Below are 23823 nucleotides of genomic sequence, written 5' to 3'. Positions count from 1 at the left end.
CAGAAGCACTCAAGTAAGAGGACTTTGGGGTAATTAAAACTAGCGTTTAGGTTACTATAATACAATTAAGGTCCCCAAAGATCTAGAGGGCCCTGAATGAGTCCAGACTCTTCCCTCCTTGTCAAGTAAGGAGAAACTCCTTGGACTACTTCAAGTTTGTACCACAGTTTTTACATTCAGAGAGGAATGTCTTTCAGCAAAGGTATAAGTCTGAAGACCACAGATGACATTTCAGAATAGTGACTTCTGAGCCTGAGATCCCATCAAAGTGGCTTTGATAGCAGGTACCTAGAGTAAATTCCAGAAAAATGCCTAACTTCAAATGGTTGTTATGCAAATAAAATGAAAAGTTTCACTTATATACTGTTTCAAAGTTAACATCATTAAACATATACTCTGCCATATAATATTATCACAAGGTCTTCTCCCAAAAAAATATTACATCCCTATGCAAATACTTCAAAAGAGTAATTGTAAAAGGACAGACACCTGTTCTGATGCTTGACTTCCCTGAGGCTTCAGGTTATTAACACAGGAAGCTTCTTATCTATTCACCTTTAAGAAGGCTCTTGTGCCTAGGGTGATCATGGGAGCCACCCAAACCCTGACCTCAAAAGGTACCCACACAACTGCTCCATCTGGAGCAGGTCCAGACTGGTCAACATCCCAGCTCAGTATTCAAGAGACAGTGTTTCTTCCTGAATACATATGTCTCTGAAGGGAAAGCAGAAGCCACATCTTTTGGTCTGACTTAGGATCAGTGATATCATTTATGCACTAAAGATTTGGCAATACTCTGGTAGTCACATTTTATTTAGAGTATTTGTGTTCTTGAACCTCAAAACTGAACAGTTACTTCAGGGAAAAATAATGTATCATACACAAGATATCTGATTTTCAGAATTTTGATCATAATGACCCAAGAGACAGCATTACTTTTTATTCACTACATCTTAAAAACAACAGCAGCAGGCAACATGACACATGGTTCCTTTGCCCAGTGGTTTGTTAGTCAGGTGTTACCATGGACAGTGGTGACTAATTCTTCACTTAGGCCTGGAGGTTCCACCTAAGAGTCAGTCTGCTTCAGCTATTGTAGTGAGATGCATCCTGTCCTACAAAGGCACGTGCAAGACTGTTCTCTGACGTATCAGTGAAATATTATAGCCAGGCCATCAGAATAAAAGCCAATTACTTATTGAAGAAACATTACCAAACACTGTAGTAAGCATTTCACAGACTTACTTCAATTTATCTTCCCAATCCACTCTATCACTCCCCATACTCATTACAACTGAGGTTCAGTTGAGGTCAAGTCTGTCACTGAAGGCCACACAACTAGCCATAACAACCTAGAGAACTATGACTCAAACACAGGACTAGCCTTAACTCACTATGCAATATGGCCATCTTTCCACATGTAAAGCTTGGTGCATAATTCAACAAGCTCTTTTTGCAGGTGTACTTTTAAAAGCATCGTTAGAAATATTTTAAATACTATTTAGAGATGGGAGTTCAGTTTAGTGATAGAACATATACTTGGCATGTGGAGGACATAGAAAGTAAAAATGCTACCCAAAGGAAATAAATGACAATGATTTATGTAAGTATATTCTATATCACTGCCATGGGAAGTAATCAAACACAAGCAGATGACAAGGATATTATGACAGAATTGTTCCTAACTGGGAATACCAGTTTCTGCTTGTCGTTACTGTGGCCTCCTCCTTTAGAATCTTTGGGCCTGTTGCTTTCTACAAGAAGTATGCTTCAAGGAAGCACAGAAGTTCACTGGTCTAACTATAAATCTCTAGGGAGCTTTCAGAAACATATATGCACAAGTCTAGTGTTCTGAGATTTAAACTCCTGGGACTTTTAGGCAAAACAACATTTTTTTTCTACTCTAGATCTTTTTTGTCTATAGATCTGTTTTGTGGCCAAAGACAATAAAAGACTTACCAATAAACATATAAACAGATGCTTAACATCATTATCCAATAAAAACACCTCAACAAGAGATTGGAGTACAGCTCACTGTGAACATATTTTCCCAGCATAATTTAGTTCCAGAATCTGACACCCATTTCTGGTCTCCTCAGGCACCAGACACTCATGTAGTATACATGCATGTAGGCAAAACACCCATATACATAATAAACAAAAACTTTAAGCATTTGTCACAAGAACAAAATCAAGAAGCAAATATACCTCAGGCAACCTCAAAAATTACTTGATCACTTTACCTTACCATCAAAAGAAACCTAGCAAACTTTATTTCAAAGTGAAATGGGCTTTATAACCGTAACCAGATCATATTTTACCTGGGGATGTACTTATTCATGACCGCATAGAAGCAGTTGTAGAGGTCGCTGCGAGGCAGCTGGAGACAGACCAGTGGTTTCAGTAGATGAGTCCAGCTCAGGGATGTGCTGTATTTAACACTGCGTGATTTACAGTAAAAAGTAATTACAGATTCAATATCCAGGAGTAATTCTGCTGCCTTCTCCTCTGGCACTGAGAGCTGCTCTAGAATAAAGCATCAAACTATAGTTATCAGGGAACCACAAGGGCTTAGCAACTGGGCACACTACGTTACACATTCATCATGTGAGTGTATTAAACTATGAAAAGCAGGAACTCTGTCAGAGCACCTTTTCTCGTAATTGTCCATTTAATTTTTATTTTTTGTAGTGATGAGATCAAACCATGGCTTTACATATGCTAGCCCTTCTCATATTTAATAAATACTGGCTCACGGGTGTAAAACTTAAGAAAAAACAGCCAAAGTTTTTTGTAAGACTCTAGTTTTAATTTTTAAAGCTGTCACTATGTATATTCATTGTACACAGTACTCTGTTACATAAGGGCATCAAAGTACAGTGAAATGCTGTATGCTGAATACACTCTCCCCAATCTTTTTAACTTAAAGCAAGACAGATGGTACAGAACAACTATCAGTTTTAAGTAGGTATGTGTTTTCTTACCCAGCCCTGAGAGAAGGGGACGACAGAAGAGTTACTAACAAATTGTACTCAGTAACATTGACCACATGCATGCTAACCATAGGAGTGACCGGTTTGAAGTAGGGCAGTAGGCAGCGACAGGCATAACTCAGGTTGCTGGAAAGCCAAAGGGTGCTTCCTAACAAGACTGCCAAGTGCTCCGCAATTTGCAGCTTTGGCAAGTAGAATGGTAATTCATTCTCTACCATTAAATCCAATATTTGTTCCTTCCCTTTCTGTGTTTTAAGCCTTAGTTTTTATTTTATAATAAAGCTAATCATACATTCACATGTAAAACTATCTATGACTTTTCATACTGGTAGCTCTCATATAGAATAAACAGACAAAATATAAATTAAATATGAATACAATTATACCATCATTTAGATCAAGGTGATTTCAGAAATATAGGATACATATTATGTAAAGTCTTCAAATCTCTGGTCCAAATTCCCTCTTTTCTTTTCTTTCTTTTCTTTTTTTTTCTACACTAGCAATAAAGTCAGTCTGTCTGTCTGTCAATAAAGCTGGTAATATATAATTACATATATACATACACGCTCGCCACACACATGCGCACGCACTCGCGCGCGCGCGCGCGCACACACACACACACACACACACACACACACACACACATACACATACACACACACATTCCAGGCAAGCACTCCACCACTAAGCTACATTCTAGAAACTGTAGTTTCTGAACAGTTAGTACCCTGAAGACTATTTAATCAATGTGTTAGTTAACTAAGATGTAACAGAAAAACGAAGTCCGAAATACTATAAATGAATTAGAAAAGACAGGTATAAACTGAATCAGCTTAATCTATACCATGAATTAACACAGATTGTGTAGAGTGGTTGGAAAACTATTCATCTATGATTTGTAACAACTTGAAAACAGTAAATCATGATCTGTTGTTTATAGATAAACTTTCAGACTACAGTTTCTTCTAATTGAAGGCTGTAATCATGTGGCCTACAATTCTATGAGAAACAAAGTAAAGAGCATATAAAACTATTAATGTATAAGAAAATCAATAATGTAAAATAAATAGTAAAAATTGGCTCTTTCTCAAAATTATGTAACTCAAGATTTTATTAAAGGGCAAAACTGTACAAGACATTTACAAATCTAAGGTGTCCCAAATTATAACTAGATAACATTGTTCATGGTTATCAAACTTACCAATAAACTCAAGGCAATCTTTGTGAATAGTGTTCTGCTCAGGCAAGTCTAAAATACCATCCCATGATGCCAAACTATCACCTTTTCCTGCAACGTTCAGAGCAATCTGGAAGAAAAACATGAAAGGCAACTAGCATCACTCCTGTAAAACATGCTGTGTTAAGGAAAGCAAGACTTCAGGAAAACAACAAAAGATTACAAACTTCAGGATCTGCACACCATCATGTGACACCACCACCACGTAACAAAATGTTCCTATATTAGATCTTCCTACTTCGTGTTGGTCCATGGTAAAAATTACAAAAAAATTACAAAATACATGGCTTTACTTAAAGCCAACTTTTCTGAAATATGAAATATTAAGAATATGATATTGGCAAATAAAAATATACCTGCACCATATACAACTTAAAAATATAAGGAATATTTAATGAACTGAGAAAATGTTATTTTGTAAATTTTTTCAAGTATGTGTAAAAACTATTTGATTTATTTACTTACTTAGTCATGCATTCATTCTTTTGTTTGTTTGTTTGTTTGTTTGAGACAGTGTCTGAGTGAGAAGCCCCAGCTGTCACAGAACTTACTCTGTTGGGTCACAGGGTGGTCAAGGGAATCTTTCAACTCTGACTAGCGATCATTGTTCCTTTATTTATACAGTCTCACAGAACAAAGACAGACTAACGGTTATCAAAGAAGTACGGATTATATCATATTGTCTCAGGACATGTGTTTCATTTTTCATTACATGTCTGGAATTACAAGTGCAGCCACAATTAAAAAAACAAATACGACAGATTTTAATTTTATTATTAGCCCTATAACTCCATTCAAAGAATCTAAAGAATGTCTCCACCAAAGCCAACACATCCATTATACAACAGCCTGCTTTCAGACTGGCCGTATTTAAAGTACTCCAGACAAATAGAAAAACTAGTGCAAATATTTTTCTATGTATAGCAAATACTAATACCTAACTCCTTATATTTATATCCTTTGATCGTCCAAGCTATTAAGTAGGAGGTTATTTTAGTCAATCTACCTTATTTACTGTGTTCTACTCCTCCAGGAGTGTACCCCCCCCCCCACAATCCTTTATCTTTAAACATTCGTAGAGAGCTCTAAGCATATTGTTAAAAAGGGGGCCTTAAGACTGTCACCAATTCTCCTGGCCAGTCAAGTTTGTCAACTATTTCTAAGTTTATTCTGTTCCAATTATATGTTTGAGTTTGCTTAGGGGAGGATAACCAGAGACGATTCCTAGAGTTCTGGCCTCATTTAGAAATTCCTAGCTTCGATCTGTGTTTGCCATGATCTCCAAGGCATAAGGAAGACTTAGAAACAAGGCCACATTAAAGTTATTTCCCCAAGAGCAGAAGGGATACTAAATTTAGAGGTTTCCTAAAAAGGCTCAGACATAATTTTTTTCTGGAAAAGAAAATGGAAATGGATCATAATGAAGAAAGTCTCTAAGGATGCAGCGCGCAGAGACAGAAACCTAAAAGTGAGACAGGGATGACAGCCATTGCAGCATCCAGCTCGGCTTTGCTGGAACTGTGTCAAGCAACTGTGCCGGCTTCATGACTTCCACTGTGTCCAGTGGATGTGGCTGTACCACCCAACCAAGAGTATCACTGTGTTTTTGTTTGGTTTGGTCTGGTTTTGATACAGGGTTTCTCTGTATAGCCCTGGCTGACTTGGACCAGGTTGGCCTCAAGCTCAGAGATTCAAGATTCACCTGCCTCTGCCTAAGTGCTGGGATTAAAGGTGTGCAATTAACAAACTCAACCAAGTGCAATAAGTGGTCCTTCCTGCATTTGAATTTGAGTCACCTATCAAAACACAATAAGACAAGTGAAGAAACTATTTCAATACTGCAGAGTTACTGTTTTTGGCTATCAGTTAGTGGGGAGTCACTGCCTAAGACATCATGCTCCTGTAAGTGACTCTAAGGAAGCACTGTGTCACCCCCACCAAAAGGAAAAAGACGTGGGAGTAGAAATAGACCACAGTAAGAGGAACAGGAATAGCAGGAACTCAACAGAGGAGAGGGTAGTGGGGATGAACATGATCAAAATGTATAACATGTAAGTGTGAAACTACCACAATGAAAGCACCTTTGTGCATAATTAATATGCACTGCATCAAACAAGACTGGCCAGTCAAACAAGACCAGCCAGATGCTGGTAAAGTTAAATAAAGCTGGGTTGCAGATACAGGATAGTTCATTCTATAGAAATCCACATTTTTTATTGGCAAGGCACATGTAGCATCTGTAAATTCTGCTTCAGGAGAGAGATATTCTGCCTTCACGGACATTATCAGATTAGGGGAACTATTAAAGAGAAGATGTCCTAAGCAAGTTGATCGCACTGAGAAACTGTGAAAAAAAACCGCAGTCATTTTTCCATAACTGTAGGAATGTCTGATGCCCATTTCTGAAACGTAAACACTAAGAATAATTTTACATGTGCCACACACTATTTTATGTGTTTAAATTCCTGAAATAAAGCATTTAGAATGCTGTGTGCAGGAATAATTCTATTTCTGTTAAATATATTTATTTGCACAGGAGAAAAAAGGAAAGGAGGAAGCATACATCTATACATTGTTACATGCTTTACCTATTGGTAGTAACACGATTTTTAGTTCATCCTCTTATGCTTATAATTTTTATAAATATGTAACTTTCTTTTTCTAAGACAGGGTCTCTCTGTGTAACCCTGGCTGTGCTGGAACTTGCTCGGAACATAAAGCTGGCCTCACACTCAGTCGTGCACTACCTCCTGGCTACATACCATCTTAATTCAATTTTTCTTCTTCTTGTTTTTCAACCTCTTACCCTATCAACCCTTCATCTTCCCCACCTGAGTCTTTGCCAGATTCATGACTTTTGGGTTGTGGGAGGATCCATTTGGTTTACTCAGGGCCATCTGTGTGAACTGCTCATTGGAGCCTTGGTGGGGTCACCAGTGGACATATAACTGGTGGCAGTTACTCCCCCATTACTCAACTTTTCCTAAGAAACAGTTCAGTGGAGAAGGGCAGGGCTCCAAGTCGTCCTTTTCTGGCTGATGAGTCTGTTTCTTAAGCATGCACAGTGCATTGTGGCTGAACATTTGTGAACACATAAGACACGTACGTCAAGTGTGGCGTTGCCCACCTGTCATCTCAGCACTAGGCTGAAGAATGAGGATTGAAAACTATGCTTAGCAAGATCCTGTCTCAAAACAACAACAACAACAACAAATAAAATCCAACAAACAAAAGCCCCACAAATGCGGTTGATAAGCAGGTAAGGGCAGGCACAAGATAAGGCAAGGCCTGTGATTGGGCAGTGAAAAAGATAGGCAGAGACAGAGTTCTGGAAAGGCAAAGGATCCAGAAGGGAAAAGAAACCAAGATTGAGGAAGAGAAGGATGACCCGGATCTGTGTAGCTTTAAATAGCCACAGGTAGCTATGAATATTTTGTAAGGAATGGATGACTATAATGTAATTTGTCTTATCTAACTGGGCAGTTATATCAGCATCAATCGGTTCTGAATCTACTGTGTGGCCGCTGTGTGGAGTGAGAATTTACTGATATAAATCTGACTGATAAATTACAAGCTTCTAGAGTTCTGATTTTACCGAGTTGCTGGGAATGTAAGCAGTGAGCTGTGGGAGGTGGCCACTGCTGGGACCAGAGAGTAGCCCATGGAAGACTGGAATGGAAATTAGAAACTTAGTGAGTCAGGTGGAGACATTTTGCTGATTGAGATGAAAATACTCCGAAGAGGGTTGGTACCACCTTTTTTTCTAATATTTACCACTACGCACAAACAGAAAAGAGTTGGGAAGGAAAGTAAAGAAAAACTGCAACCAGCACCCACAGACATCTTTCTTTTAGCAGACCTAAGATCATCCCATGGGAGTCTGTGTGAACTCTATTTTACTTCCTCACTTGCTACCATTTGCTGAACAATACTCTTAAGGACCACAGACATCTCTAGTGGCTATAAAGTATAGAAAACACTGCAGAAACATTATTTTCAGAGTCTCATTATGTCTTCCTGGCTGGCCTGGAATTCGCCATATAGACCAGAGTGGCCTCGAACACACAGAGACCTGCCTGCCTGTGCCGCCAGCACAGAAAAGCATTGAAGGCATGCAACTGCACCTGGCTCACAAACCGACTTTTAGTTAAAGTTACTCAAGTCAATTTTCTTGATGCAACATATGTATAAACAGTCTTTTCAGAGAGCTGAAAACCAATTAGTACAAATTCTTTCAAGTGACTACACTTTACTCATTAGCTGCTAGTTACCTTCCAAACCTTGGCCCTCAGTTCTGCAGGCAGTGGTCTCCCTTGAATTATATTTCTCAAAGTTTCAAGATCACAGCCTCCTGCTTCAAGGGCTTCTTCAAGATCTTTTTCCCTAAAAACAAAACAAAACAAAAATTCATTAAAACTACTGGACTCACTTTTCCCCTTGTACATAAGCAAGGCCAGTTAGACATCTCAGAAGACAAGGTTCTCAGCAGTCAGAATGCACAGTGTAAGGCGCATGCAGCCTCCACACGCTCTGCTTCAGGGATACAATCCTGCCTTGGTGCAAATTATTTCTCAGAAATCATTGATCTGAATTATTCAGTAGGTGACGGCACTACTGTAAGTCCATGGAGACAAATCATAGTAACTTATTCATGGCGGAAGGGATGCTTTGTGCAGCGCTCTCCACGCGCCAGGCACTGTTCTAAAGATTTTACAGATGTGCGCTTATCATGTGTCTGTTTAAAAGCACATATATATACTCATATAACCGAGGCTACCTTCAAACCTAAACTCCTGTTCCTTCTCCCTCCATCTTCCCAGAGCTGGGATTCCAGAGCATTACTGTATCAATCTACATGTGTTCTTCTTAATCCTTATGACAGTGACACACATCACTGGCTGCAGTTTTGACACAACCATCCTGTGGTATTAAAGCAAAATTATAAGGAAACATCATTAAGCAAACTAGAGGCAGTTGTGCTCAGCCTGCCATGTCTGAGGAGAAAAGCAGAACATTTTCTTTCCACTGTGCATGATCAGGATGGTCAGTTAAGAATTTTTGAGGTATGAACTATTCTAATCAATTCCCTACGGATTTCAAAGGTTTCAATACTTTATTATTTTAACATACATTAAAATCTGTAAAGATGTAAAAAAAAAGGTAATACAGACAGATAATTTCTAACATTCTTAAAGCAACTTAAGGAGAAAGGTGGAGTGCTAGAAACAGTTGCTACAGTTTTAAAGAAAAATCATCACCTGACTAACTTACTCCCTATACTTACGTGACTCTAAGACTGCCCTATAAGTGTGCACACTCCATTAGATGGTGCTCTTAACAGAAAGGAATTAGATGAAAATTGGTAAAGCACTGGCCAAATGTCTCTCAACAAAGTCCAAATTCATGTGAGCACACTGGTGACCACACAAGACATCGTTTCTTTTTTTTGCAAATAATCACTAAACAAGTTGGAAGAGAAGAAAGAATGAGAGATTTCAAATTTAGTGTTGATAGTGCAGGCCTACCTCATGACATCTATGCTAAGCTCGTTCAGACAGATGATCAGAAGTTAAAGTATGGTTTGTGACTATATAATTAAGAAAATACAATGTATGCCTGGTAAACAAATGACATGTGTGTCAACTGTGTAAATAAAGTGAGGAAAGTATCATTTAATTGAGAAGAAGTTTTATAACACAAATGAACTAGAATTGTGCTAACTTTTTAGTGCAAAGCCTTATTTTCTTTTTGAAGTAGCTCTGCCAAATCCCTTACTATTATTCCACACAATATAGCAAGTGCTTCCGAGTACTTACAGAGTCACAGTAATGTACAAGCACCCTGTTCATGGAGCTGCTGTGCCCAGGGACCAACATCTGTGGTGGCATTGCAACTGTAAGTGAGTACTGTACGACCAGAAAATACTATACTTCAAGTAGTAAAAGACACTTCCCACAAAGCTAAATAATTAAAAATAAGTCTTCTGAGGGAGACGAAGGCTCGGTTTTCAGACTTTTTCACAGCCATTTGTAACTAGTAACAATCTGCAAACAGTGCAGTTAAAGACTGTACAGAAGGAGGAGCAGAGATGAGAACTCTATACAGCATTCGACCCTCACACAGGCTCACGTCTCAGCCTTTGAGCACGCAATATCTACGAGTCTAACTGGTGAGTGGGTGGGCTATCTGTTTTTTTGTCTTCTTTGGATCTAAGAAACTTTGAACTGACTTTCCAAGCTAAAGCTTGGACAAACATTCTAGACAGGCAGAAAAGGTCCCAAAATAGAAAAGTACAGGCTTTATTCATAAAACTAAGAAACCCCTTTGCTTAGCAAGTTCAAGACCTGGCAAACAAGGCTTTGTGACTGGAAACTGAAAACTTCCCCCCTCCTGACTCTGTAACTCTGAAACTATAACATGCTAGAACACAGCAGGGTGTTTCAATGAGCTACCAATAACATGCTTACAACACAGAAGCAAAAATCCAGCAATGGTTGATCTCAGGAATCATGAGGCTAAAAGGCAGGAGGATTGTGGGAGTTCAAAATAAGCCGTGGAACTAGAGTGAAACCCTGTCTCAAAAACAAACAAATAAACAAACAACAAAAACAAAAAACCCCTAAAACAGAACAAAAAGTAGTAACTACCTTCAAAATAAAATTTCCCCTCATCAGATGTTTTGTGGCAAAATCCTGAGAGCACTCTAACCCAAACTGCTTTAGAATTACAGCCAGGCAGACACAGGCTTATACTCAAACTCTTAGCTGAGTTTGAGCCTGTTCCCTCAGATAGGAACTGCAACATTTGGAACTCGTACACAATTGTACAAAAACATAAAATCAAACCACTTCCAAACTTAATATGCTTCTTGGATTATTAAACCCAACTAGAAATTGTATGCTTGTTTCTAAATAAGTCATTCAATGAAGACTCTGAAAAAATCTGACTCCAAAAACAATAAAGATGATCAAGATAACTCTTGGTTGTTCCTGAGAAGTTGAGGATGAACCCCTATTGCTGAAGACACCACACGCACTTAAGACACAGGACTTGCATAATTTGAGCTCCATCATCTTTCCTGTCTACCTCCATGGCTCTAGAAAATACTATACAAGTTTCAAGGGGGGATAAGCAATTAAGCAGTTCTACCCAGGTGAAACACCTATTAAGTATGATAGTGACCAGAAAGACAACATATACATAATGGTGCAATAAATGGCACTCATACCTCAGTGAGTGTCTAATTAACTTAAAGCCACACTCAACAGGAGGGAAATTATGCCTGGTACTGGAATCTAGCCAGCTTCCTGTGGCTAGTTAGGCCATGGACTTTAGCAAAGAATTGACTACTGCCACTTTGCTAGTCCAGCATAATTCCTTACCACATTCTAGACCTTATCCTTATAGCCATATAAAAATGTAGCTATCACCCCTTATCAAAGAAGCCTCTTTACAGCAAATGGAGATCATCACAGAAGACCACAACATGATTCAATGCAAAGATGAACAGGTCAGGGTGGGGCCTGGCCCAGCAGATACAACTACTTCACAGTTCCTGCATCTATGACTCAAACAAAATCATGGAAAAGAGCATGGAAAATACTAAGAACCAGGAAGTCTGCTGGTGTCCCTTAGAAATGGATACATAGACAAGAACGGAATAATGAAGACATCAACTGACATGTAATGTGGAAAAGGGGAAATTCCCTGCTCTTAAAGAACTTGGGGCAGCAACTGACTGCTGGGAGAGGGAAATTAGCCTCTCTCGGGGATAAGCCCACTCCTTGGTTATCCTACCTAGAATGGTCCACCTTGAAATCATAAACATACCACCATATACACAAAAACAGACTCAGCAGGTTGTACTCACATAGATTTGTGTGCACACACATGCACTCAACAATAATAACCAAAGTAAAAGAGGGTATCAACTTGGAGGAGTGGGAGAAGCCAGAGAATGGCTGCAAAGATGCTGGAGGGAGGAAAGGGAGGGGAAGTGATGTCATCCTGTTTCAATTAAAAAATTTAAAAAAAATAAAATTTAACAAAAAATATAAGAACAGTTACAGAAAAATCTCCCAGTGGGAGGAAAAGACTAGGAATTAAGCTTCTTTTCTAAATTATTTCCTCCCAACCATGTTCAAAAAACTTCTACTCACAATTTCAAAATTTACAGAAACTGTTTAATAATACACAGTTTAAACCTTAGGAAAACAAGACTTATTTTGCCTATATTTTCATGTACATTCTGTATGTAAAGCAACATCACATCCCGGGAGCAGCCACACATTAGGTGGAGCTTGGGAAATCCTATGGCAGAGGGGGAAGGAAGATTGTAGGAGTGAGAGGGTCAGAACATCACAAGAAAACCACAGAATCAACTAACCAGGGCTCATAGGGGCTCAGAGACTGGACCAACAAGCAGGAAGCCCGTATGAATCTCACCTAGGTCTTCTGCACATGTTAGGTTTGTGTAAACTGGTCTTCTTGTGGGACTCCTGACAAGTGGAGTGGGGCTGTCTCTGACTCTTTTGTCTGCTTTTGGGATCCTTTTCCTCCTGCTGGGTTCCCTTGTCCAGCCTTAATATGAAGGCAGGTAACTAGTCTTACTACATTGATATGCCATGTTTGATTGATATCCCTGGGAAGCTGGGATTCTAGGGGGGAGCAGAAAGGGGTGGTAGGGAGGGACTGGGAAGAGAGGAGGGGGAAAAACTGTCCTTGGGTTGTGCGACAGTTTGGTTAAGGTTTCATTGCAGTTTAGTCCACTATCAAGGCGAGGACGATGGCAGTCTGTAGGCAGACATGGTGCCAGAGAAGCTGAGTTCTACATCTTGATCCAAAGGCAACAGCAGGAGACTGTGCTCCACTAGGCATAGCTTGAACATATATAAGACCTCAAGGCCTGCTTGCACAGGGCCGCACAAGGCCACACCTACTAACAGTGCCACTCCCTATAGTCCAAGCAATCAAGATATGAGTCTATAGGGTAGCCAGAAGATTTCATCATCACTATGCAACAAGAAAGGGATATGAAGGTCACAAAAAGTCAGTTCTGTAAACTATTACAAACCATGGTTGTAATCTATGAGATGAATAAAAAATAAAAGAAACATCACACTCATTAGAATTCACTTATCACTTCCTCCGGAGCACCAGCCCTTCCCACCATGTTCCTGTAATAACAATTCATTCATTCCCTGCCTCTCCATATTTACCTATTTGGCATATTTACATAAATGCAACCATGACACGTGACCTTTAGTGCCTGGTTTCTTCTGTTAGCATTATTTTCCCAGCTCTGCCTGTATTACATTCTATGTATCAGCACATGCTTTTTTTACTGCCCGACTATCCTTCCTTTGCATGGCTATATGATATTTTGTTTACCCATCGAATGGTGGAGTTGTTTCAAGCTGGATACTATGACTACTTATTAAACTTAAAAATAAACACCAAGAACTCAACTGGTTAAATGTAGTTTATCCTTAAAGAGCTGTAGAAGAATCTAAGAATTGAATCTAGGAACCGGATGGGAGTGGCTCTCTTACTGGCATGCAGTTCATTCAGATTTGTTTAAAGGTAAGGCACCCTGTGCACAGATTAAGCCATGACAGTTCAGTATACCTATCACATCTTCATCACTGGTAGCCTCAGGCCTGACCAACTGTTCTTACTTCTAAAATAGCCAACTACCTGTAGCACCAGCAAACAGTATGGACAAACAATTAGCACCTGTTTCCAATGGTCTCAGGGCTGAATTTGCGCCCAGCACTGCTGAGTGTTTCCTACTGCACAGCTCATGAGACATCAGCCCCAAACTTTTCTTTTCCTTTTCTTCTCCCCCAAAACATATTTTCAATAATTATTTGGCAATCTCACGTAATGTACCCAAATCACACTCATGTCTCATTTCTCCTGGATTTTGTATCAAGTAAAGAAGATGCTAAATATAGGTGTTTTGGTCAGACAACCCTTACAAATGTGGCAGCTATAACATTTCATCACTATGCAACAGGAAAAGAATTTGGAGGTCACAGAAGTTCTGGAAAATTAAAAATTAACTATAAATAGAATAAATGCCATTAAGTCTTTTTTAAAATGTTCTTTTTTTATCCACAAGCCACAAAGACTATTTTACCAAATGGTACCCATGGTAGCTCTTCCTCTCCTAAAAAAAAAAACCAAAAACTTCAAGGCATTACTACTTGGTGGGGTGAGGGGTCTAACAGTTGCATGTGTAATGTGGAAATGTGTTCTTTGCAGCTGTGAGAGTTTTCCATGCTGAACTACAGGAGAGTTCCTCCACTGCTGAACATAACCTCCAACTGTCCTAACCTCTCTGCCCCATGGCAGCATGTTCCTGTTTACCTGTTCACTTTCTTACTGGTTTACCTGTGTATATGAATATGCACATGCCACAGCACACGTGTTGGGGCAACAGGGCAACTTTGAGTTTTCTGTTCTACCACAGAGGTCCTTGGGATCAAACTCAGGTTAAGCTTGGCAGCAAGTGTCTTTACCTTTCTCACCAGCTCACTTTCCCCAGCGATGTTTCCTATCAAAGCCATGTACTTGGAAATTTAAAAACAGCGAATTGTTTGCCTAAAATAAGAATGGGATGAAAAGGGCAAAAGTCTGCAGAGGCATTATGTATATTGGTTATAAATTTCCCTTTCTTTTGTTTTTTTGTTTGTTGTTGGTTTTTATGTTTATTCGTTTTTTAGTTTTTTGGTTTTGGAGACAGGGTTTTCTGTGTAACAACTTTGGATATCTATGAACTTACTTTGTGGACAAAGCTGTTCTCGAACTCACAGAGATCTGACTGCCTCTACCTCCCAAGTACTGGGATTAAAGTCATGAACCACCACACACAGCTCTGTTATAGATTTCTACTTTACCCAAAATACAATGATTAAAAAAAAAACTCTTAGAAAACAATAGTCTGAGAAATAAAAAGTGACATTGTACAACATCTGAGCAATTATTCACAAGGATACTTTATTGACTTAAAAAAAAAAAAAACATTCTTTGGCAAGAGGTACATAGCAGATTTACATTTCTAAACTGGATTCCGAGTGACAGAGATTTACGTGGTAAAAGACGCTCACTTATCTTCATTGTGGCTGTTGAATAGCATGGAATTCACAAGACAAACTTCAAGATCTGGGGTTCATTGAATGTGATGGCTCCCACATTATCCTAGAACTAGGACAGGAGGACAGCCACAAGCTCAACGTCAGCCTGGCCTACTTACAGGTTCTAAGCCAACCTAGACCTGGTCTCAAACAAAAACAAACTTCGGTATCCAACTGCATATTCATGAGAGGGTACATTTTTCTAAGGAGCATTTTTATAAATTTTATCTTTCAAAACAACAAAAAAGGGGGGTCATGAGATGACTCAGCAGATAAAGATGCCTGATAGCTACGCCTGCTGACCTCAGCAACCCTGGAAGCCATAGGAAGAGGGAAGGAGAGAACACACACCTGCATGCATACACACACACACACACACACACAGAGAGAGAGAGAGAGAGAGAGAGAGAGAGAGAGAGAGAGAGAGAGATAAAGACTAGAAACTCTTCAGTAAGATACTTACTTCCCTATCATTGAATTAAAGCAACAGGAAATCTGCTGAGTTGTTAAGGCCATCAAAACAGTGTACTTGCTTACATGTCATAAACATTACCACAAACAAAAATACACTCATCTTTCAATATATGGTAGATTACTAATCATATTAAGAAACAGTATAATATAAATATATTACATGTATGTATCTAATTGTATATATAAACATGTAACAGTAAATAATTTACTTTCTATTTAGATGATGGTATATGAGAATACAGTATTATGAAATAAAAGGTCTATAAAGATATATATAGTATACAAATATATAATTTCTCCTCATTATCCTATCAATCATAAATTGTTTCTTTTCATGGATACAAAAGTGATGTACGCAGCTCATATATATCCTCATATCTACACAGGTCCACAGTCAATATATGCTCAACACATACACAAATACATGCTCAACAACACACATCTTTGAATACTGTGTTTTCCAAAATACAACATTTGACCCACATTTTTAAGAGGGCTTTCTTTAGGAGTCTCTCTCTTTCTCTTTTTTAAGAGTTATTTAGTTAGTTTATGTATGTGAGTCACCGTCTTCAGACACACCAGAAGAGGGCATCAGATCCCATTAGAGATGGTTGTGAGCCACCATGTGGTTACTGGGATTTGAACTCAGGACCTCTGAAAGAGCAGTCAGTGCTCTTAACAACTGAGCCATCTCTCCAGCCCCTCTTTAGGAGTCTCTTAAGGGATATGTGACATTTAAAACAAATGCAATCAGTATTAGGAGGAGCACAGGGCTTCCAGAAGGGAGATGCTGATTAAATACAGATCTTTTATGAGCAGGATTTGCCAAATGATCACTTGAAGTCTATCCTCTCACCTCCAGAAAGCACTAACAGTAATTCTGAGTAATTCCTGTCTCTCAGAGCTGTTGTAAGATGCACATGTTTGTGTGTGCACATGGGCATGTAACTGAAAAAGCTCTACGTAAAATGCTTAACAACATTTCTTATATCTTCTTGCTAAAATTCTTAAATATCTTCTGGCATGGCTTGACTCTGAAATGCTTTCTCACAGGCTCACAACTGAACACTTGGTCCTCAAACTGTGGCACTATTTTGTATTATTCCTTCTGACAAAATGACGAATTAAAGCAACTAAAACAAAGCACTGTGGTGCACAGCTCTGGCTTTAATAGTGCCTCCATTTTCCCCTAAAACCTTACCCAGCAGCCTGAATATAAACCCTATGAGTGGATGTTTGCTGACCCATGAATGCTTTGCTAAACGATTTTGCTTTCTGATACATAAAGGCAGCTATTGTCTTTGGTTGACACCAAACAGAAGCCACATTTCAGCATTGTGTAGCAGAAATGCTCTGCTGGGTATAGTTTATCAACTCTATTCAAAATTGTCCTCCTCATAACTACAATACAGAGGTGCTTCTTATAGAATTTTTTACTACTAAAAAAATAAGATTAAGCAAAACATTCGAATTATAAGTTAAAGTGCATATTGAGTAAAATTTATAAATTTAAATAAGTTCAGAATGCCAACAATTATAAAGTTAAAAGAAAAAGGTTGACTATGGCTTTGGATCTCTAAGGATTCTTTAAGGAAGAATTACTCAGAAAATAAAAGCACATGTACAAATCCAAGGCCTCTTTCTTTAATAGATCAAGGAGAGTATTACCAACTTTCGATCTTAAGAATTTAACTTTATCTCTGAGGTAGTAGCACAGCACCCCTTTAATCCCAGCACAGACAGGCAGATCTCAGAGTTCCAGGACAGCCGGGGATACACCCCCAAAAACAAAAACAAAAATATAAAAAACAAACAAACAAACAAAAACCTTAACTTTATCAATCTAAATTCTAGACTAGTTTTTTTACCACACTTTTTGAGCTCACATGGATGAAGTTCTAAAGAGGTGGGAGCTTAGATGGTTTCTGATCCCCTTTCAAAGGGAAGAAGCACGGCACCAGCCAGCAATTAGCTCGTGGGAACGCTAATGTCAGGTACTGTACATGAAATGGCAGCTTGGTATGCTTCGCTCATGGTTACACAGACGCTGGCATTGGTTCATATACACATTCATCCAACAAATAATTACTGAGCTGCCTGCTATCAGCCATTCCCCTTGAGAAGTTCACTATCTGTAAAGCAATAAGTGAGACAGCTCAGCACTCAATGGGGTTTCTGCCAAGCCCCATTTCCTGTGTTCAATAACTGGAACACATATGGTGGAAAGACTGTTGGCAGACCTCCACATGTTCCCCCTACACATTATGCACATGAACACACATATACACACAACAAAATGTTAAATAAGAAACTTTGTGATTATATAAATCATAGCATATTAAGGTTTACAATGTAACATAATATAAAAAGACAAATTTCTCTGACTTCCCATTCTGAGATACTTGTTATCCATACCTTATTAGTTGAAGTACAGTTCATGAAGAAACAGAACTGATATCACATAGGAACTACTCAGAAATAAAGAATTGCAGATCCCATCAGTTTGCGTTTTTAACAAGCTTCAAGGTAATTGTAACATATATTTAAATTTTAGGAAGAGCTGGTGATTTAAAACAGGCAGAAGAGATGTCAAAGAATCTAAGTATTCAAATATTTATTAGTTTTTACTTTTATGGGAATGAGTGTTTGCCTGCAACATGTGAACCATGCGGAGCCTAGAACCAGCAGAGGCCAGAAGAAGGTGTTAGATCTCCTGGAGCTGGAGTTAGAGTGTTAATTTTGGATGCTACCAACTCAATCCAGCCTCCTCAAGAGTGCCACGTGCTCTTAACCACACTAAACCAACTCTCCAACCCTTAAAAAAGACTTTAAGCCCCTTTCTGAGCTCTTTAAAGAGCATATACATATTTTTAACAAGTTCAATTATCTAGTTCCACTTATCAGGAAAGAAACTGAAAATTACTACTCACTATCCACCAAGGAAAAAAAGACAGAAAAAAAAAAAAAAAAAACTGAAAAGCAGTTTCAAACAGGTATGGCACTGCTGGCCTATTTAAAATAACTCTAATCAGCTACAAAAGAGACCCCAAATGTCTCTTACATTGATGTTCTTTTGTTGTTTAGTTCTTTGTGACAGGATCCCACCAAGTATCCCTGGCTGGCCTGGAGCTCACTATAAATCAGGGTGGTGTCAAACCCTGCCTCTGCCTCATGAGTGGTGGGATTAAGGATATACCCAATCAGGCCCAATTTAATTGATGTTCTTAAATGAGCCTTCTGATCTAAATCATAAATTCCTGGAGGACTGGAGCCTAGGTTTCTCTCTCGTCTCTCTTCCTTCTCCTTCTTCCCCCTTCCCTCTCTCCTCGCTTCTCACCCCTCACCCCACCCCTTGGCCCCTTTCTTCCTCTCATGTTAGTTGTTTGTGTTTCTGAGACAGGGTCTCACTCTGCATCCCAGGCTGCTCTAAAATTCACAATGTAGCTCTGGTTAACTTTGAACTTGCACCAATTCCCCTGCCTCCCTCTCCTGGGTGAATACCTGGGGGATTAGGCGTAAACCACCATACCCAGCCTAGGTTTTTTTTTTTTTTTTTTAACCCAGCCTAGTTTTATTTTTACATACTTCCATTTGCAAACTGAATGATCCTTGGCCATTAAGGTGAGTTTGGTGGTGGGCTGGAGAGATGGGTAAGCAGTTAAGAACACTGACTGCTCTTCCAGAGGTCCTGAGTTCAATTTCCAGCAACCACATGGTGGTTCACAACCATCTGTAATGGGATCAGATGCCCTCTCTGGTATGTCTGAGGACAGCTACAGTGTATTCATATAAAATAAAATAAATAAATCTTTAAAAGAAAAAAGAAAAGATGAGTTTGGTGGTAGCCTGCAAAATACACTGTGGGAAACTTAAAACATGACAGCTAAACTAAAAACCATTCTGTAATGACCTCATATGCCAAACACTCAAAGAAAAGTGGGTTTACTAATATATGGCTCCCAATCCCAAAGTCTTTCCTTACTCTGTGGAAAGCAGGGAGGGGAAGAGTGAGACTGGAGAGAAGAAAGGGTAGAAGAGGATGGAGGGAGACTAGAAATCACAATGAACAGCTCAGTGCACCTCCACTCATGGAAATAAAACAAGTAAATGAGAGAACCCACACCAAACATACAGACTCTGCTGGGTAGTTTTATGTCAACTCGATACATGCTGAAGACATCTGAGAGGTGAGATCTTATGTCTCTATAAGATCCAGCTGTAGGCAAGCCTGCGAGGCATTTTCTTAATTAGCGATTGATAGGAGATCCCAGCCCACTGTAGAAAAAGTCATCCTTGGGCTGTTGGTCCTGGTTTCTATAAGGAAGCAGGCAACCATGAGAAACAAGCCAGTAAGCAGCACCTCTCCATGCCTTCTCCATCAGTTTCTGACTCCAGGTTCCTGCCCTGTGTAGGTTCCTGTCTGGACTTCCTCCAATGGCAATGATATGGAAGTGTAAGTCAAATAAACCTTTTCCTCCCCAAGTTTATTTGAGCAGGGTGTTTCATCAGAGCAATAGTAACCCTAAGACATAGACCTGGCCTCACAGTGGGGGTACACTCCTTTGATCCTACCTCCTTGGGAGGCAGAGGCAAGAGGATCTCTGAGTTCCAGACCTGCCTGGCCTCTAGAGAGATTTCCAGGACAACCACAGAGAAACTCTATCTTGAAAAACAAACAGATCAACAAAAGACATAGACCTTAAGATCTTTAAAAAAAACAAATGTTGCTACTAGCAACCATCCACTAGAGTGGCCTTGCCCATAACCACACACACACACACACACACACACACACACACACACAAGAATCCCAACCTAAGAACTTCCTTACAATGTTTTATCTCAGAAAAATTAGTTGCCCTCCAGTTCTCAGTGTCAAACTGACTACAGGCAGTTGATAACACAATTCAGTCTTCCCAAACTCCAAATGTCATGCTATAACCAGCTAGGCCACTCTCTAGAAAGTTCTTATCATTGGTTTTTAAAAGGTTTCCAAACTGGGTTGAAATCTTTTTACTGAGCTGACAATAACAGCTCAGTGTAGAGCACCAGGTTACCATGTACAAGGCACTAAGTTGCATTTCCTGAAACCACTCCATCCCTCAAAACGCTTTAATGATTTTCCAGAAACAGACCCAACTTTCTCTTAAGTCAAACAATCCTAGTCATTACTTTCCAAATAAATCCTTAGCTTTCCTGCCTATCCTTCCATCTCTGCCCTGTCTCTAGCCTCTTAAAGACACAGCACTATCTGGTATTTAGCCTCTAACCGTGCATGGTATTTAATATTAGAAATATGGCTAGAACAGCTGAAATTCATGATAAATGTATAGGGTACATAAGCTTTTTCATATGGGTAAAAATATACAACTAAATCTGGTTGTGGTGGTGTACATCTTTAATCCTAGAGCTTGGGAGACATAGGTCAGCCAAAACTGTAAAGCAAATTCTGGGGCAGCTAGGGCTACACAATGAGACACTGCCTCCAAAGAAATGAATAAATGAAAAACTTTTTAAATAATGAGTACATGTTCAAATAACATATTGGTGTTGGATATGTGTGTGTGTGTGTGTGTGTGTGTGTGTGTGTGTGTGTATAACTACAGCAATAGTTCTACCTGGAGTTTTGTTGTTGCTGTTGTTTAGTTTTCAATGAGACAAAGGGAAAAAATTTAATTACGTCTGTAGCTCACATTATAGTGATTATTTTGAACAATGTTTAGGTAAATCTTACTAATTCTTCAGTGTCTAACTCACACACCACTGCCCCCATGAAGCTTTTGAGATGCATGCTGAAGTGGTTTCTGCCTCTTCTGATCTCCCATAACACTTCTATTTACAATCTCAAAGAACAAAATTAACTATCTTGTTATCCATGTACCGGTCACAGTCCCCCCTAGTCCAATTACTCAATTACTGTATTATGTATTCCTTTTTGCCATTTTTATTGCCCATAATTAAACCTTTACCAAAGGCTTGCATCGTGTGTAGGTAAACAGTGACAGTGATCAATATACAAGCACTATGAACAACAACAAAATCCATGAGTATTATTATACCTGGTCAATATACTTAGATCAACTGTAAGATACACACACACACACACACACACACACACACACACACACACACACTACTTCAAAGCTAGAAGTGTTCGCCAAAAATTAATGACCCTTGGTGGGAAAAAAAAACAAACAAACATGCCTACCAAAAAGTTATTAGGAGTGTTGGGGATGTATCACAGTTGGTAGAGTGATTATCCTAGCACGCATGAAGCCCTGTGTTACTTCTCCAGCACGATACAAACCAGACAGGATAGAGTTCTCCTATAACCCTGAGCATCAGAAGTTCAGTCATCCTTAGCCACACAGAAAGTTTGAGGCCCTTTAAAAACAAAATCTTCCCACAGCCCCAGAGAGACATGCAAATGCTTAATACACCATCCAAAGCTATGAAATTAAGTTGTGAGGACAGTAGTGGGAAGGAAAAATAACAAATGTTGGAAACTTTTGGAAGACAAACAAAATTAATAATAATAACAACAACAACAACAATACTTTTTAAAACACTGAACTTCGTAGGAGGAATCCTGCTGGACGTATGTCACAACCTCTGCACTGTAAAAGGTCGCGGTGGTTATTTCAAAAGATCTTATTTCAAATGGTCTGAGATCTCCATCCAAGAACTTCCTCCTTAGAGCGCCCATTCCAACTCCTTGGCTAGGGACTCTGGAAGCCATCCTCTCCGCTGGATCAAGCGGGAGGACCTAATTTAGGCGTAGATCCAGGACGAGCCCTGAGTCCCCCGGATTCCGCCCCAGCCACAGGAGCCCGCGGGCAGAGGGGACCCTGAAGCAGAGGGGGCGGGGCAGGGACTCAGAAGAGGACAGGTGACTTTTGCTCCACGCCCGGTCAGCCAGCACCTTGGGAACAGACAGGATGGAGAACAGGAAGAGAAGGGACCAGTGGGAATTAAACCTGGGCTCGCACTCACCAGCTGTCCCCGCCCGACGTTGACAGTGGCAAAAGCTCTTCTCCTTCCGCCATTGCTGTTGACGTCCACGTCACTTTGCCGAAAAGTGGACCTGGCGCCGAGACAATCTCAGAGACTCGGTGTCGTAAAAGGAGTTCTGAAGTCTGAGACTTGAGACTCACCAGAGCGAAAAGAGGGAGGAGGCGAGGAACTGGAAGGATGCAACGTCACCGCGTCCCTAGGGCGAAAGGAGGAGCCCGGCGCTTGCGACAGGGAGAAGCTGAGGAAGACCACAAATCCCAGGATGCCAAGGGGCCGCGAACAGGGTGGGAGGGACACAGGCTTTGTGGGTGGGGCCTCAGGTGGGCCGGCCCTGAGGAGTGGGCGGAGTCCTCAGGGACTGAGCGGGGGAGTGGTGGGCAGGCACGGATCTGAGGAGAGGCTGTGAATGTGAAGCATCCTGGCTTGGCATCCTCTAAATGTCTGGGTCCCTGTTTGACTGTCAGTGTAAGCCAAAATTGAGAGTCTCAGAAAGTAGAGAGAGAAGGGCAAGTACAAACTCACACAGAGAAGGTAGGCTGAATAGAAAGTAAGAAAAGAAGAGACCACCTCCTTTGTAAGGACCATTCCACTCCCCACCCCCAAAAAAATACACGAAGGGCTATGTCAAGCTATTCAGTTAAGAAAATTATACTCTAGCCTTCTACTTTAAATATGTCTTCTAACAGCCAGGAGAATCAACTCTAGTTCTGTAACTGAAATTCCAGTTTAAAAAAAATCAGTTTAAGAAAGCTGCCAAGATCCTTCCCTTCCTACCCTATGTTCCATTCGTCCCTCATAAATGGGCCTCCTTGTTCTATACCCAGGTTTCATCCCCAGCACCAGTATTACCAAAACAGTAGCCTCTGGGCTACCTTGACTACTACAGATTCAAGAAGGACCTGGAGAAATACGATTAAGTCCAGAAACAACGATGCAGTATGAAATACATGGATAAATCTGAAAG

The 23823-nt window shown here is 39.9% G+C and overlaps 1 protein-coding gene across 2 annotated transcripts in view; it reads right to left on the bottom strand.

The window, feature by feature from the left end:
- The window catches only part of TBC1D23 (TBC1 domain family member 23), a 51095-nt gene extending 28144 nt beyond the window's left edge, over positions 1 to 22951 (bottom strand). The window contains exons 1-4 of one of the 2 annotated variants that reach the window (XM_080919463.1): positions 22839 to 22951; positions 8505 to 8616; positions 4198 to 4303; positions 2322 to 2526 (exon numbers count right to left, since the gene is read on the bottom strand). In XM_080919463.1, coding sequence (XP_080775589.1) covers positions 2322 to 2526; positions 4198 to 4303; positions 8505 to 8616; positions 22839 to 22891 — 476 coding nt within the window. In that variant the 5' untranslated portion in view covers positions 22892 to 22951. The remainder of the gene's footprint in view (positions 1 to 2321; positions 2527 to 4197; positions 4304 to 8504; positions 8617 to 22838) is intronic. The other variant, XM_080919462.1, reaches the window with a different exon arrangement.
- Positions 22952 to 23823: the final 872 nt, after the last annotated feature.

The sequence above is a fragment of the Micromys minutus genome, assembly GCF_963924665.1.
Source record: "Micromys minutus genome assembly, chromosome: 7".
Taxonomy (NCBI): Eukaryota; Metazoa; Chordata; class Mammalia; order Rodentia; family Muridae; genus Micromys; species Micromys minutus.
Note: the sequence above shows the minus strand (reverse complement) of the source record. Positions and strands in the feature narration are given on the sequence as shown.